The sequence below is a fragment of the Mangifera indica genome, chromosome 5 (assembly GCF_011075055.1).
Source record: "Mangifera indica cultivar Alphonso chromosome 5, CATAS_Mindica_2.1, whole genome shotgun sequence".
Classification (NCBI taxonomy): domain Eukaryota; kingdom Viridiplantae; phylum Streptophyta; class Magnoliopsida; order Sapindales; family Anacardiaceae; genus Mangifera; species Mangifera indica.
This window is the reverse complement of record NC_058141.1, coordinates 1,101,023-1,119,439: the sequence shown is the minus strand read 5'-3', so window position 1 is coordinate 1,119,439 and position 18,417 is coordinate 1,101,023. Positions and strand designations below refer to the sequence as shown.

General features: G+C 30.8%; 1 protein-coding gene across 2 annotated transcripts; it reads left to right on the top strand.

Annotated features, from left to right (window-relative positions):
- Positions 1-15,428: 15,428 nt before the first annotated feature.
- LOC123217329 (protein PIN-LIKES 2) lies at positions 15,429-17,498 on the top strand. 2 transcript variants are annotated; one of them, XM_044638296.1, is made up of 3 exons: positions 15,429-15,583; positions 15,982-17,040; positions 17,163-17,259. In XM_044638296.1, exons 2-3 carry the CDS (start codon positions 15,999-16,001, stop codon positions 17,201-17,203), a joined length of 1,083 nt encoding a protein of 360 aa, XP_044494231.1. In that variant the 5' UTR covers positions 15,429-15,583; positions 15,982-15,998; the 3' UTR covers positions 17,204-17,259. The 2 variants fall into 2 exon arrangements, with proteins under 2 accessions (XP_044494231.1, XP_044494230.1); XM_044638295.1 differs by having other exon boundaries at positions 15,982-17,498.
- Positions 17,499-18,417: the final 919 nt, after the last annotated feature.

Genomic DNA, 18,417 nt, shown 5'->3' with positions numbered 1-18,417 from the left:
CAATATTCGAATTGAGCTGTAAATAGCGTATGAATGACTTGACTCGGTTATTGTCCTACTTTGAAGTGCTTACAATAAAGAATACTACTTACCATCGCCACTCTCTTGCAATGAGAAGCATAAAGGGAGAATTGAAGTGACTTACCCTAGATTATGATACTGCTTATTTTATCAATGACATTGTGTCAACTATCAATGACTTTTCAAGATATTATATGATAATTCGAAAAAGTTTAACTCAAGCTCTTCTTGTATATTACACATTGGATCCAAGATCAAGTTAGCCTCAAGCTTGGCTCCATTAAATTTGAATCCACCACTATAGATAAACCAAAGCTCATCCAAGTTCAAATTAGCCTAGGTTTGGTGTGGTTCAATTCGAATTCACCCTTAAAAATAAACCAAACTTATTGAGTCGGTGCAAACATTTGAGTTAGTGTCAATTTAGATCAAATATGAAGTAAAATTTTTTTAAAGTTGAATTCAATTTTCAGTTTTTCAATCTTAAACTAACCATGGGATAACTCTTTTAAATTTGAAACAAATTTAAATTTGGCTTTGTTCATGTTCGATCTGAGTTGGATCTCACCCTAGTCACTACTCTATCACATACTTGATCACTAAGAAATGCATCGAAGATACATGCACTTGAACAGCATGCAAGGCATTATTTTAATATTTGTATAAGGTTAATTAGTTTAAATCAAATAAAACTATAAAATGATAATTAAGAATAAATCAAATTGGAAGTTGAACACATTCAATTTCAAATGTTATTTTATTATAATTGTTCTCTCAGTTAGATGAACCCATCATTTATATCTATCAAGTAATTCATTAGATTTTATCAACTCTGTAGGAACTTAAATTCTAATAATAATTCAATAATTAAAAGGCAGTCCTCAAGATCAAAATGTCAAGCCAATTAATTCAAATGTTCAATAAGCCCCTTCTCATGGAAGACTTTTTAGGTTTTTTTTTTTTTTTTAACTATTATGTTCGTTAACATTAGGAGAAGTGATAAATGCATAAATAATGATATGTTATTATCTAATTAAATAATTTTAAATTAAAAATAAAACAACATTAAATTTTATGGTGACATGTTATTATTTATGTACAAAATTGTATATAATATTTGTATACAATTTTATTATTAAGATTAGTTTTGACAAATAAAAAAATTGATTTATCATCGTATAATTAATTGATTTAATTATTTACTTTATTTCTAATTCAAAATCAACCAATAATATTATTTTATTTATATCTAAAATATTATTATATCTTTACAAGAGAAATAATTATAAAATCTTATATTATATTAGAAGTCATTGATTTTATTTTCTTTATGAGTTTCTAAATAAAATCAATTTCATTGGAAATTGTAAATTTTTTTTCTTTTTATCACATACAAATTGTTCTTACTATTATTGTAAAAACCCCCTGCAATGTCACATTTCTAACCCAAATTTATATATCTGATTTACATATTCTAATTAAAATTAAACACAAATTGTACTAAGATATCTCTTATTTATTTATTATTTGTTTGAATAAATAACAATTAAGGATAGATTTGAATCAAACTAAACTGAGTATAAATAAAAATCAATTTGATTTTGACTATAATTTAAAACTATTAATTCGAAATCAAACTTAACTTGCTCAATTGATGAATAGTATCATTAAAACAGAAAAAAAAGAGTCAACGAATAAGAATTGTTCGCATAAAAAATATTGTTAAATAAGAAAAAGAATAATCACCAATGAGAAGATCTCTAATGCAACAACACCAACAAGACAACAGAGTTTGAGCTAAAATTTTTCAGTTCAAACTTGATTCATTCGAATTAAATAATGATCTAGGGTTGAATGGCTCAAATAAGATCTAGTTGTAAATATCTAACTAAAACATGAAACTAAACTACTATTCAAAAACATTAGCTAGATAAAATCAATCTTTAATTACACACTAATCAAATATTAATTGCAGCTGTTGGTAGTTAAATATGATACCGCATTCCTCCTTGCTTAATCACATGCCTAATCCTTTTGTTTACTCAATTACAAAAGAAATACCTCTCAAAATCTTCCCACGAGTAATGTTACAAGTATAAATTAAACAAATTCTATATATTTTCGTACAATCTCATGTGACAATATGTGGTTCAGTGATTTTGAAGTGATAAAAATAAATAAATATCTATACCACTTAATCATATATTGTCGCCTCAATTTGTATAAATAAGTTACTAATATTTGTTTGTACATATAATTTTTATTCATCTTCCTATGTTCCTTAAACCCATTCCATGGATTCATCATCATTTTCACTTCTTGAATAAGCCAGAATCATGTTGAAACTGCAACTCTAAAGTTCGGTTCGAATTTGAGGATTCATCACTGATTGTTCGCCAAAGCTCTTTTACTCTGACAAATCTTTTTCTTCCTTGGCTTGTTCTATGATGATTTTTCTCATTCTTTAGTTATTATTCTCTTTCTCCTTCTTATGACTCATTGTCTAGTCATCGCTCACCATTCGAGTCCACTCTAGCTCAAAATCAAACTCATTATTCTAAATTTGAGCCAAGTTCAAACTAACCATTGTCCAGACTTGGCTTGAATTCCACCCTGAACTATAGGGTTTTTGCTAGTAAAGGAGATAGTCCACTAGATCATTAGCATCATCTTCATGATTGCCAGAACTATCAGAATTATTGTCGAATCAGCGACGAGAACATGAATGTTCTCCAAAAGAAAGAAAATTCATGAGATGAACAGAAAAGCACTTCAAGGCCTCGGAGGATTGGATGCAATAGCAGAAACTTACTATACAAGTTATGATTCAATAATATGTGAAGTTTTAGGAGCTAAATTCATGAATAACAGACCAGGCTTGCTTTGGGGATTGTTATTTTGATCATTTTGAGTGTGCTAATTTCTTCTGCCATGGCTTGTTTCGAATTGTTCGAGATAAACAAAGGAATTTCAGCTGGGATTCATATTCTCTCAGATAAAGCTATATCATATATGAAGGTGATTAGACTGAGTTATTTCCTTATATATTATAAAGTACATCATTTAATTATATTAATTACTCTAATTTTGTGCTGAGGTAGGCGTAATTTGCACAACAATTTTTACAATCTTCCAAAGAAATTATTAAATGACTTTGGGTTCATGAGGTGGCACCAGAAAAGAAGAAAAATAGTGGGAGCAAAAGAAGAAAAAGAACCGACGACAAGGTGAGTTTTGGTACCAGCATCGATCATGAATGAAGCTCGAAAAGCCAAAATTGTTTCAGCTCAAATTCTACTCGTGTAAACTAGACAACGAACCGTTCCGCTCAAATCCACCACTACTCTCTCTAAATTATTAGCAAACAAGAACACACTTTATCAAAATATATATTAATCGCATATGCAATTAATTAAGATGAGATTTGAACTTATGATTTACCCACAACCTCAAGTCTCTAGTCTTTCTCTGCTACAAAGGCTTGACAACATAAAGATTTGTGTTGAAAACCACAGAAACTAGAGAGTACCTTCATGACTTCCACACATTCAAAACAATAGCACAGAGATTAAAGGTGTATATAGTGGTGGCAACTATTCTATACATGTTCCAAATTCTTCATCAGTCCATACACAAAATGACATCAATTAAGCATTTTGCACAGAGAAATTAAATGACAGCTGGGATCCAACTTAGTTACATCCTTCACAGTACTCCATCTCCATCTCCATCTTCATCTTTATCCTCTTTTTAGCGTTGATATCTGTAATAGAAATCCATTAAGACATTTAATTTCAAGCTGATTTCTGTAATTATGTAAACAAATAATTACAAACAATGCATACATATCTAGTATGAATATATACTTGTGCAACTTTATTTGAATTAGTATCTACAGATTCTAATGAAGATATGAAAGAAGAAGAAGATGATGATGATGGCAGTTTAGAAGAAACAGAATAATTCCATGGGCAAATATATAAGATTTTAATGAAACTCAGAAGAGGGAGCTCCCTTCAGTCCAAGACGTGACAGCCATGACTGAACTCAGCTCCTGCATCGTCGGATCAGAAAATCATCATTAATTGATATATCGATCTTCTTCTTCTTCTTCTTCTTCTTCTTCTTCTTCTTCTGATGAAGATGATGATGATGATGAGTTATTGAACCAACGAGTCAGCAGCTAAATATCAGCCTTCTACTGCCTCGGACTGGACTGAAGAAAGCTCCCTTCAGTCATTCATTCACAAACCCTAATGAAAAGAGCCCTAAAGAGAAACCATATTATTCAAAGAAGAACAAATATTATAGGAGGAACTTTGAAAAGGAAGGCACAAGGAAGACAGAGTGAAACCCTGAAGCTATAAATAGAAAAAAAATGATGAAAGAATATCTATTTTGAAACGCCGAAATGCAAATCTAGAGCCAGGCTGAGCTCCAGATTTAGGGCAGCGACAGAGTCGGTTTAAAAATTATGTGAAATTTTTGGCCTTTGGAATTGGGTAAGGAAATCAGACCTTACTGTTTCTAAAATTTCGTACGTACAGTGATATGGTAAATACATCATTTCAATACAGCTGGATGGCTCGAAATTATTCTGTGAAACTACTGTGGAAACCAAACCCATTTCAGTTAGTTTGGCTTCTCTAATTACTCTGTCTGGTTATCACGAATTATTCTACTTGCTTGCTTTCGCTTGCATTTTGTCAGGGTTTGATAAGAAAAAATTGTGCTAAGGGCATCAACTTGAGAAGAGTGTATAAGTTTATAGGTTTTTTTGTGTTGTGATCCAGGTGGGGAGTTGCTATTGGAATGAGGAATGTAGAAGTGGAGCTGTGTGCAACATTTAAAAAAAATAAAAGGATTAGATTATCTTTTACACAAAATTCTCAATAGTTGGAGTTGAATTCTTAACGATTAGAGTTTATGATTTAAGATTTAAGGTGACGAGTTGCTTCAAGATTGGAGAATATAAAAGTGGAGTTATATATAATATTGAAGAAGAGATTATGTCACCCTACATAAATTTATAAGTAGTTGGAGTTGTTTTCTTGATAATTAGGGTTTAAAGTTTAATGTTTAGAATTTAAGGTGGGGAGTTGATTTAAGATTGGAAGTGCAAGAGTGGAGTCATATGCAATATTGATGAAAGGATTAGATTATCTATACACAAACTTGACGATAGTTGAAGCCGTTGTTCTGATGATTAGGGTTTAGGTTTTAGGTAGAAAGTTGCTTCAACCTTCAGGATTGGAAAGTATAGGAGTGGAGTATTGTTCCCATTGAAAAAGAGATTAGGTTATCTCTATACAAAATTATAAGAAATTGGAGCCGCTTTCCTAATTAGGTTTAAGATTTATGGTTCAAGATGGGGAGTTGTTTTAAGTTTAGGGAGTGCATAAGTGGAATAATGTGCCACATTGAAAAAGAGATTAAATCATCTTTGCACAAACTAATAAGAGAAGATGAAATAGCTTTTCTAATTATTAGGGTTTAGGCTTTAGTTTTAAAGTTCAAGGTGTGGATAGTTGCTTTTGAATTATGAAGTGCAGGAGTGGAGTACTAACCATGTGCACCATTGAAAAATAAATAGATTATCTTTACATAAGTTGGTTGAGAGTTTCGTTCTCCTCGTAAGCCTAAACCAAGGCAAAACCTATCAAAAAGTATACACAATGCTGAATCTCGAGTATGGGTGTGCTTGAGGCACAAGACAGTCAATTCTACTGTGTCAAACTTATAAGCCAATTTGCTTTCACTTGGTTGCCCTAGACTGCCTGCCACCTCTCTACTTCCTTTTCATTATTAGTTGCTGACGATTTGCTTCTGAATCATACAGTACATATGTGCCCAAGTTTGAAGAGAACAGTTTACTACTGCACATTCACGTTTGCAATAGACATATAGATTCTGTAGTATATATATAATGTTCATTTTTCCAATTTCCTCATAATTATATATAGAGATTATTCCTTTCTTAAATTTTATAGATGAGTAGGTCACATGGTACACAGTGGATCTTCAACAAAAATCACTGGCTCTTGTTGACAAAGACAAACCTGAAAGAGAAAGTTAAGAAACTTGCAGTAAAATTACTGGACAAAATCCCAGAAATTTGACTGAAGTGACAGCACATGCATCTATATATTTAAAAAATGAATTTTTTTTCAGCATTAAATTATAAAAAATCAATTTTTTTCCCTTGTAGAGTTTTTTTTTCCAGTCCATCCTGTTTTTTGGCCTACAATAGTTAGCTTCCCTCCAATGACGAATCTCGTGTTCCCCCCTAAAACTGCATATAGGTTATGTTTTCCCTCCAATGTTTGTCCTCATCAGAGACAAAAACAGATGAAGACTTTGTTTGTCTGAATCCAATCTTCGTTAATTCATCTTCCTTCATTTTCGATAACAATTCTTCTAGATCGATGTTTTTTATAGATCAAACAAAAAGTTTAAAACTGATTATGTATAATTTTATCGTTGTTCAATTTTGTCTCATTCGACAACAATGAGATGTGGCCACAAGATGACAAAATTTGTATACCAAAACTAAAGAGTCCACCAGACTATTTGTCATCGAGAGAGAAGGCAAACAAAGAGGTCATCGATAGAGAAGGGGACTGGAGAAAGAAGCTGGGGGAAAATATAATTTTTTAAAATTTAATCTAACAGGAAAAATATTAATTTTGTAAACCTTAGGAGGAAATAAATAATATTTTATTATTTTTAATATTTTTATTGATAAAATGATGATTTTACCTCTAGAACTAACTTTTTTGTTAAATTTAATAGTCCATGAGTGAGAGTTTAGATTTTCAATACTTAACGGATACTAATTTGGATTTGCAACAAACCTTGGATGAGAATGTCTTTTGGCCTAATAATTATATGAATAATTAAAGGCCAAAAGAGTTATTCCCACTTAGGGTTAGGTTAAATTTTAAATTCATACTCGTTAACTTTTAAAAATTCAAATACTCATTATTCTGTGAAAACTCATTGTTAAGATTAAAGGTAAAAGTGTTATTTAACTTGAAATATTAAATTAAAAATTTATACATTTCTTGCATAAATTTAAAAATTTAACAATTTTTCTTATCCAAAATTTGAAAAATAACTATTTTATTCCTAGAGTTTTGAAACCATCACCATTTTTTGCGGTCGTCACTGCCTCTAACCATGTTCTCTCTCTCTCCGTCTATCATCAGTTGTCTTCATTGGAGACAAAAACAATTTGGGAGGGAGAGAGAGAGAGAGAGTAAGTTTATTGGGGAGGGAGGGAGGGAGAGAGAGAGATTAGGGATGAAGACAATCAAAGATGGCGAAGTTTGTCATCTCCGATGATAGTTTCAAAACCTTATAGGGAAATGGTCACTTTTTAAACTTTGGGTGAAGGAAAATTATTAGATTTTAAATTAAGAGATGAAATGTGATAAATTTTTAGTTTTGTTAATATTTTTAGTTAAATGATATTTTTACTTTTAACTATAACAATGAATTTTAACATAGTGATAGGTATTTGAGTTTTTAAAAATTAACGAATATAAGTTTAAAATTTCATCGAACCTTAATGGGAATAAGTCTTTTGGCCAATAATTAAATTATTATCATGATCATTTAAGCTTGTGATTTCCTTCTTAATTATTAGGGCTAGATAAGATTTTATTCGACCCAAAAGAAATTGAATACAAGTTAGAATAGTCTCAGTTTAGTGATTGGCCAAAGGTCTATTTCTCACTCAAGTTTTAATGTATTTTCAAAATTATATCTGTAAAATTAAAAAATCTAAAATTTTATACATAATCAAATTATTGTTAGAATTTTTTATTAAAAATAAAGATAAAATTATTATTTTATTAATAATATTTAAAAAATATAAAATTTATTATATTTTCTCTTCAAATTTTAAAAATTAATCATTTCACATTTCTTTATAACTTTTTGGCTTTGAAAAATCACATTTTTCTCTCTCTTTCTCTTCAAATTTTTCTTTGCCGCTTGACCACCATCGGATTGCTTCTTATACACAGATCAATAGTTTTAGGTGGAGAGAATATCGTTGATATCAGAGATGGTTTTTTCGGGGAGAGGGAGGGGTGGTTAAATTCCAAGATAAATCTAATGGATTTGACCTTGCTCCTATTCGGTTTGGCTTAATTGGAATGAACCCCTTTTTTCTAATAATTGTAATATAAAATTGAAAGGTCCCACGGCGCCAAAGCAACTGTAAGCGAGACTTTGAAGTCTTCTGCAAAATCAATAACTCCATAAAACAAAAACAAAAGCATTCTGCCAAGACCAAGGAACACTTCTACAACAATATCTCTCATATAATAAAATTAAGCAAATTTCTGAGATATATAGAGTTAGAAATGAACCATCTCGGTTAGAATAGAATTCTTTTCCAGGGATCTGTATATGCTTGCTCCATGAAGACTGTATTTATAGTTAGGAAAGAACTGGATTTGTTGAAGAAGGAATCATTCAAACAAGCCCTGAAAGAAAGTTTATCACTTGTCATTTCACCAGGTTTAAGTACAAACTCTTCTCCTTGTTATTTTCTTCTTGACATTTTCAAGTGTGCCTTGTAGTTGTTTTCAGAAACTGTATCAATTCAGAAATTATTATTTTTTCTATCTTATTACCTTGTTTAGCTATTAAGTTTACCAGCTTCTACTGCAATTTTATGCATGCAAAACCTGCAAAGATATTTCTGAGAACTTCAATTTTCTGAGATGATTCTGGAAATAGTGACCAAAATATTTTATACAAACAAATGTTGAAAATTTTCTGCAAGAAATTGAAGATACTATTGTTATAAGGGAAAATTTCATTTTTACCAAATTCACAGAATGACACCGAATGACATGACAAGGTAGAGAAGTAGCGACCAGACCTTGGCAAGCAAGTGTTTCAGATCACCTTCCATCCTTATTCGTGTCTGATTAGAAAAATAAAATTGTTAATTTTCAAATTTAAAACATTATATTTCAAGTTAATTTCTGTAATCTTGCAAATAATTAGAAACTATATATACATATCTAGCTAGTATGAATATATACTTATGTAACTTCGTTTGGATTAGCCATAATTTACAGATTTTAATGAAGATATGAAAGAAGAAGAAGAAGAGGATGATGGCAGTGTAGAAGTAGAATGATCCCATATGCAAATATATAAGATTTTAATGAAACTCAAAAGAGGGAGCTCCCTTCAGTCCAAGACGTGGCAGCCATGACTGAACTCAGCTCCTGCATCGTCGGATCAGAAACTGATCATTAATTGATATATCCATCTTCTTCTTCTTCCTCTTGTTCTTCTTCTTCTGATGACGAGTTATTGAACCAACGAGTCAGCAGCTAAAAATCAGCCTGCCACTGCCTCGGACTGGACTGAAGAAGCTCCCTCCATGCATTTATTCACAAAACCCTACTGAAAAGAGCCCGCCCTAGAAAGAACCAAATTATTCAAAGAAGAATAAATATTATAGGAGGGCTTAGAAATGCAAGGTACGAGGAAGAAAGAGTGAAACCCCGAAGCTCTAAATAGAAAAAAAGAATATCTTAACGCCGAAATACAAATCTAGTGCCAGGCTGAGCTCTAGATTTAAGGCAGTAACAGAGATTTTTTTTTTTTGAAAATTATATGAAATTTTTGGCCTTTCGAATTGGGTAAGGAGATCAGACCTTACTGTTTCAAAATTTTCGTGCGTATAGTGATCTGGTAAATATATCATTTCAATACAGCTGGATGGCGCAAAATCATTAAGTGAAACTACAGTGGAATCCAAAACCTTTTCTGTTTGTATGGCTTTTCTAGTTACTACTCTCTTTCTGGTTACCAGGAATTATTCTACTTTCTTGCTTTCCCAGGCATTTTGTCACGGTATCATATGAAATCATTGTGATATGGGCATCAACATGAGAAGAGCGCATAAGGTTGTAGGTTTTTTTTGTGTTATGGTTGAGGTGGGGAGTTGTTTTTGGATTGAGGAGTATAGAAGTGGAGCTATGTGCAACATTAAAATAGGGATTATGTTATCCTTACATAAATATATCAATAGTTGGAGTCGAATTCCTGATAATTAGAGTTTATAATTTAGGATTTAAGGTGAGGAGTTGTTTTAATATTGGAAAATGTTGGAGTGGTGTCATGTGTAACATTGAATAAGGGATTAAGTCATTTCTACACTAACTCATAAGTAATTGGAGTTGTTTTTTGATTATTAGAGTTTAGAGTTTAGAATTTAGAATTTAAGGTAAAGAGTTTATTCAAGATTGGGGGTGTAAGAGTGGAGTCATGTGCAACATTAAAGAAAAGATTAGATTATCCTGACATAAACTGATCAATAGTTGGAATTACTAACCTAATAATCAGGGTTTAGGTTTTAAGATGGAAAGTTGTTTCACGAATGGAGAGTGCAAGAGTGGAGTAATGTTTAACATTGAAAAATGCATTAAGTTATCCTTTCATAAAATCATCATGACTTGGAGCCGTTTTCCTAACAATTAGGTCTAGGATTTTGGGTTCAAAATGGTTGTTACTTCAAGTTTAGGGAGTGCTTGAGTGGAGTTATGTGTCACACTGAAAAATAGATTAAATCATTCTTATACAAACTAATCAGAAGATAAAATAACTTTATAATTATTAGGGTTTAGATTTTAGATTTAAAGTTCAAGGTGGGGATAGTTGCTTCTGAATCTAGTAGTGCAGGAGTGGAGTACTCATGTGCAACATTGAAAAATAAATAAATTATCCTTACACAAATTGGTTGAGAGATTTGTACTCCTGGTAAGTCTAAACCAAGGCAAAACCTATAACCTAGCTTGAACCTTTCAAAAAGAATACCCAATGCTGAATCTCTGAGTATGGCTGTACTTGAGGCACAACACAGTCAATTCTACCGTGTCAAACCTATAAGCCCGTTTGCCTTCACTTGGTTGCCCTAGACTGCCACCTCTTTACTTCCTTTTCATTATTAGTTACTCACGATTTGCTTTTAAATCATGTAGTACGTATATGCCCAAGTTGGAAGGGAACAGTTTACTACTGCATATACACGTTTGCAATAGACACAAAGATTTTGTAGTATATATATAATGTTCATTTTAATTTTTCCAATCTCCTCATAATTGTATATAGAGATTATTCCTTGCTTAAATTTTATAGATGAGTAGGTCACATGGTACAAGGTGTATATTCAGCAAAAATCACTGACTCTTTTTGACAAAGAGAAGCCTAAAAGAGAAAGGTAAGAATCTTGCGGTAAAATTAGTGGACAAAATCCCAGAAATTTGCCTGAAGTGACACCACATGCATAATAATATTTATGCCAATAATTAAAGGCCCAAAGTCTTAGTCGCATCTAAGGTTAAGCACAAATCCAAACTTATGAATATTAATTTTTAAATATTTAAAAATTTATATTTTTATTAAAATTTATTATTAAGATTATAAATAAAAATTTTATTTATATAAAAATATTTAAAAAATTAAAAATTTATTATATTTTTTCTCTAAGTTTAAAAATTTAACAGTTTTTTTTTTTCACCTAAAGTTTAAAAAATATCATTTCCCTTTAGGGTTTTGAAATCATCATCACTTTCGACAATTATCACCGTATCTGATCATGTTTTCTCGCCCTCTATCGTCAGCAGTCTTCATTAAAGACGAAGACAATTTGGGAGAGAGAGAGAGAGAGAGAGAGAGATCGGTAAGTTTGCTAAAAGAAAACGAGAGAGACTAAAAATAAAAACAACAAAGTTTATCGTCCCCAATGACAATTTCAAAATCTTATGATAGAAATGATTACTTTTTAAACTTTAGAATAGGGAAAATTATTAAATTTTTAAACTAAAGAGGAAAAAAGTAATAAGTTTTTAGTTTTTTAAATATTTTTAACTAAATAATATTTTTATCCTTAACTTTATTAGTAAAATTTAATAGAATAATACGTATTTGAATTTTTAAAAGTTAAAGATATAAATTAAAAATTTCACATAACCTAGGGTGGGAATAGGTCTTTTGGACTTTATTCGACCGAAAAGAAATTAAATTCAAATTAGAATAGTCTCAGTTGAATTTGAATCTAATAACTCGTAGAAAAGTCATTTATAAATTTATTTTTTCAATGATTTTACATTTTTTTAATATTCCTTTTTTTTTCTCCACGACTCTTTTTCTTGACGAATTTTTTATTATCTTATTTAGTGATCCTTCTGTTTTTTCCAGGACACTTTCAGAATATTTCTCCAAACTTGGGCAAACTCCAATTCAAGATAAACCTTATGGATTTGACCTTGCTCCTATTCAGTTTGGCTTAATTGGAATCAACCCCTTCCTTCTAATCATCCTAATTAGTAAATTCGTAAATTATTAGTGTATTATTCACATATTGAATATGATCAAAAAAAATTTTAAATCTAAAACATATAAAACATATATTATATGTTCTTCTAATATTAAACGTGAATTATATATTATATTTTTAAATTTTTTGTTAAATTTAAAGTACAAAATTATCTTTTTTATTTTCAATTATTTATGAAAATATTATTGCCATTTAAAAAAACTTTAACAATATTTCTTTATTAATTTATAACTTTAATTTTGTGTTTTTCTTCCCTATGGTCGGTACAAAGATTTACTCTGATCTGAGTCTGAAATTTAAGTTAATTAATTAATTTTTTTTTCAATTGGTTGACACGTTTCTTATTAAACAAAGAATTTTGATTATATATTATGTTATATTAGGTTTAACAGTTAATTAAATATTTTATATTTTAATTATAATATTAATTTTTAATAAAAAATTCATGAAAAGTATTAAAATTATTATGATATTATCGTATTTTTAAAAATATATTATTAACAATATATCATATCAAACTCATATATACATATTTTATATTTTTTTATATACAAATTTTAAAAATATTTCTTTGCAAACATATTTTTTATTATTCATTATATTATATCTATATAATTCACGTACTAATTTTTTTTTTTTTTTTTGTATTTAGGTAATAATTGTAATATTAAATTGAAAGACCCCACGGCGCCAAAGCAACAGTAAGCGAGACTTTGAAGTCTTCTGCAAAATCAATAACTCCATAGGACAAAAGCAAAAGCATTCTGCCAGGAAAGAACTGGATTTGTTGAAGAAGGAATCATTCAAACAAGTCCTGAAGAAAGTTTATCACTAGTCATTTCACCATCAGGAGTTAAGTACAAACTCTTCTCCTTGTTTTTTTCTTCTTGGCATTTTCAAGTGTGCCTTGTTTTCAGAAACTATATCAATTCAGAACTGATTTTTTTTCCATCTTCTTGTAACCTTTTTTCAGCTAATAAGTTTACCCTCTTGTACTGCAAATTTATGCATGCAAAACCAGCAAGATATTTCTGAGAACTTCAATCTTCTGAGATGATTTCTGGAAATAGTCCACCAAGATATTTGACACACAAAAAAATGTTGAATACTTTATGCAAGAAATTGAAGAAACTATTGTCATAAGGGAAAATTTCACTTTTACCAAATTCATAGAATGACACCAAATCAAACAAGAAGGTAGAGGAGTATTGACTGGATCTTGGCATGCAAGTGAAGTGTATTAGATCACCTTCCATCCTTATTTCGGTCTGATTAGAAAAAAAAATTATTAATTTTAATATTTTCATAGTAGATTTTAGCAAATGAAGTTTTCCCTCGTCATCTTATAACCATCAAGGGCAATAGGGAATTAAGAGATCAATGTCCAATAGATTTCTTAAGATAAAGGAAGAGTTCTTTTTAAAAAAAAAAACCTAACAAGAGATCTCAAATAATTCACGTCTCCTTTAGGGCATTCTTTCTATAAATATTAAATAAATTCTATCCGAACAATTTTTTCAGAGTTAAATAATATAACTATGAATATAAGTTCTTAAATAATGTATCAAACCATATTAAAAATCCCCTCTCTCTCTTTATGATTCTCTTTCGTTCTGATATAATGGATACATGATCACATAATTTATCTAAAAATTAAATCATGCATTGAGTGAAATATAGCTTTACATGGTTGGACTAATAATGCATATATATAGTTATAAATACAAGAAATTTATATTAAAATTTAGGATAGTACAATTATAAATAAGTCCGTATTACCCTAAACCTCATAAGGGGCTATATCTATAATGACTCTCAATCAATTTTATAAAGATTTCCTTTAAATATAACCAGACTTGAAACTCTAATAGAAAACTCGTAGTTAAAAGAAATAAGACTTGCTTTTGTTATAAGTTATAGTTTTTGGCCAAATGTAAGTGTTTGACCTCAATGTAATAATGGAGATGCAGAAGTCTGAAGGGAGAATTGTTGGCTAATTAGCCTAAGATGGAAAAATCAGGACGGTAGATGGCTAATGGTTTAAAATGATAAAGTTACGTCTCTTGTGGTTATTAATATTATATAATATTTGGCATATATCATACGATATAACACAAGTAAAAAATAATTCAATTCAGTCTAAAATTTTATAGATTTAATTCAATTTGGGTCTGAACAACACCCAATTTGAGAACCGTTTGAATTTAAAAGATTCGATTCAATCTTAATTGGCTCAAGATCAATGACTTGAGGCTCACTAAATTATTATCAATCCAAAGCACTCGAACTCAAATATTCATGTCAGTTCAAACTCTAACTATTTTATGTAAACGTGTCCATTTTTTAATTTAAACTCAATTTGTTCAATTTGAGCTCAATTTTATAGAGAAAAAGATGTATTCAGGTAAACTTTGCTGTGAGCCATGCCAGTATATAGGTTGACATGACCAACTTCTTTTGGAAATGACTCATAAACATAGCAGGTTGTATTGGGGTTTCATGGGAAGGCACATGAGCTAGCTTACCACAATCCACAGCAATTATGATAATTTTAAAAAATAAAAAATATTTTTTTGTGGGTCAATTCTCTACAAAAATCCACAAAAGACATAATTTACCCCAAACCGGTCATATTTGGTGGGTCAACACAATATCGTGAGCTTTGACATAGTACATTTTTGGCCCAACCCAAAACGACAAGGCCCAGTGTCAACCCTATTTTCATGTCTCTCTAACTTGAAAGGTTGAGAAGAGGAAATTATTATTTTTTAACTTTTAAGAACTTTTTATTCTATATTTAAAAAAACTGTAACAATAAATAATTATTATTTTAGAAATTTGAAACTAAAAAAATTATCTAAAAAACAATAATATTTTATAAATCAATCATAAATATATATATATATAAATACTTTTATATGTGATTGATTAATTTAAAATTAAAAATAAATATATATATATATATTATTACTCTTTTAACTTATCCTGTCAAAAGTTTTTTTTTATTTTTTTAATATATGTAAATATTTCTGGTTCAATTATTAGAGTGGGCTTTGCTCACATAACCGTGTTTGTGTGGATTAAGATCCTCGTCCTGCAATTGGATGTGACAACTTGCATGTTGGCACTACTAATATGAAAGATTTCCCGTGAATCTCTGGTTAATTTTATTTTTATCATATCGCCCCCCCTGTAAGTCATCTTCGTCTCTTTGTTTCAATTTTTTTTTCCAGTTTTTTCAGATTAGCTTTAGCTATGAAACCCATAATTTTTTGTTGCAATTCTATCGAGTTTCTTTTTCTTTTGCTTAATTTATTTCATTTTTTGATAATATGCAGAACCCATGTCGCCTGTTTTGAATATTAGGTTAAAGTTTTGATTTTTATTCGTGGGATATTGATAATTTCTGTGAATGATTTATGAAACCCTTGTTTTAATTGCATTGATTTGGTGTTATAAATTGGATCCCTTGTTGGAACTCCGAATTTTTTGAGCTTTAGATGATGTTGAATGTAATTTGATTGTGCTTTGTGTATTGTTGTTGATCTTGAAAGTGATTAAAATTGGAGAAATCTTGGATTGTCTTGCAGGATTTTATCATAAAAGTATGGAGTCCAGTGGGCAAGATGCGCTTAGCGCTATACTTCCTTTGTTGAAACTTTTGTCCCTCACAGTTATTGGATTAATTCTCGCAAATCCGAAAACCAAAATGATCCCAAGAGCAACTTTTAAGCTATTAAGTAAGCTGGTTTTTGCCCTATTTTTGCCTTGTTTGATCTTTACTGAATTGGGTGAAAGCATTAGTCTGGAGAACATTTATTCTTGGTGGTTTATCCCTGTTAATGTTTTGGTAAGTACACTTGTTGGTTTCTTTCTCGGTTGCTTGGTGGTGATTATATGCCGGCCACCTCCAGAGTTCAATAGGTTTACAATTATCATGACTGCCTTTGGAAATAGTGGGAATTTGCCTTTGGCCATTGTTGGATCGGTTTGTCATACGAAGGATAGTCCATTTGGAAGTGATTGCCATTCTAAAGGGGTGGCATATGTTTCATTTGCCCAATGGGTTTCTGTTATTCTTGTGTACACACTTGTATATCACATGATGGAGCCTCCATTGGAGTATTACGAGATTGTTGAGGAAGGCGATGTCATTGAGGAACAACCAGCTGTTAATGAACATAGTAGGCCTCTTCTTGTAGAAGCTGAATGGCCAGGCATTGAGGACAAAGAAACTGAGCATTCGAAGAAACCCTCAATTGCTAGGATTTTCAACAATTTCTCTGCTCTATCTCAGACCAATTTTCCAGACATTGATCTCACAGATGAAGCTACCAGTGCTAGCAGTCCTAGGTCCATTAGATGTCTTGCTGAACCCCGGGTTGTCAGGAAGTTCAGAGTTGTCGCTGAACGAACTCCGATCCAACACATACTTCAACCTCCGACAATCGCTTCTCTCTTCGCTATCATTATTGGGACTGTCCCTCAGCTAAAAGCTTTTGTTTTCGGATATGATGCTCCATTATCTTTCATCACTGACACTTTAGAAATTTTAGGTGGTGCAATGGTGCCTTCTGTGATGCTTGTTCTTGGTGGTATGCTTGCAGAGGGACCAAATGAATCTAAACTTGGGCATCGAACTACAATCGGTATAATCATCGCTAGGCTTTTAGTTCTTCCTTTGATAGGAATTGGGATCATTGCATCAATTGCTAAATGGAATATTTTTGTCAATGGCGATACAATGTTTAGATTCGTGCTTTTGTTGCAGTACACAACACCGAGTGCCATTTTATTGGGAGCAATTGCTAGCTTGAGGGGTTATGCAGTCAAGGAGGCTTCAGCAGTTCTCTTCTGGCAACATGTCCTTGCCCTTTTTTCTCTTTCTGTGTATCTTATTGTCTACTTCAAACTGGTCACATATGTTTGAGGTTTGCTCTATGTCTCTCTGATTCGGGCAATTACTGATTGCTTAACATGTAAATGCCTCCATAATCTTGCTTTCAACTCGTCCATTGAAGCATCTCTATTTAATGAGGTAAACATGTTTTCTAGCATGTTGTACTGTGTATTGCTGATTGAAGTAAATGATGCTTATTTTATGACATTGATCTTCTTATTCTTTATGAGTTCTTAGAAGGTGTTTGGCTACCAAGAAAAGTAGAGAAAATGTTTGGCTCGTATAAGGCAATCTTGAGTTGAAAAAGGATCAGTTCATTGAGCTTAAGATTGACATTTTACCGGTGTCGTTGTACTAGAGCTTGTCCCGCCAATTATTTTTTTTTCTTTTTGGTTTATTCTTTGCATTTATCAATTTTACTGTTTACCAGTTCAAACAAATCAAGCTCGAGGTGGACATTCTAAATTTGAGACGAGGTTGATCTGAAGAAAGATCAATTAGTACACCTTAACTTGAAATTGTTGCCTTGGTGTTGTTACACTAAAGCTTTTGCTAATACTTCTTTTTCTTCTTATCCGTGGACGACTCTTCTTCTTTAGTGTTATTATTATCAATTCAAACGAATCGAACTCAAACTAGTCATATTAAATTCAAACTGAACACAAATTGACCGTTATTTGATATTGGCTCAATGCCAATTCAGCCCTACTTACATTAAATGAAACCCTTGTCCTTCATAATTTCATTGAAAGTAAATCAAATTTAGATGAATGGACCTTGGCCTTGAATAACTTTCTTTTAAAAAAATGTTGAAATATTAAAAGTAAAAACCAGAATTTAAGTTGAATTATTAATTTCCATAAAATTGTTGACCATCAAAATAAAAATTATTCTTGGTCAAGGCGGTTCACAAGTTCAAAGCATGTGTAAATCATGGGCTAATTTACAGAGTAAAATTTTAATAATAGATAAATAAAATTATTTTATCTCTTGTTCACCACTTTATATTGTTCTTTATCAATTCAATTAAAATATTTATAATTATGAAAAAAGTGTTTGTTTATTGACAAAAATATAACTTCTTTCGTTTTTTCTTTTCCTAGTTTAAAATGGTAAATATCCTCTA

Coding starts and splice junctions, on each gene's coding strand:
- LOC123217329 (XM_044638295.1), top strand. CDS start 15,999: ATGGAGTCCAGTGGGCAAGATGCGCTTAGCGCTATACTTCCTTTGTTG.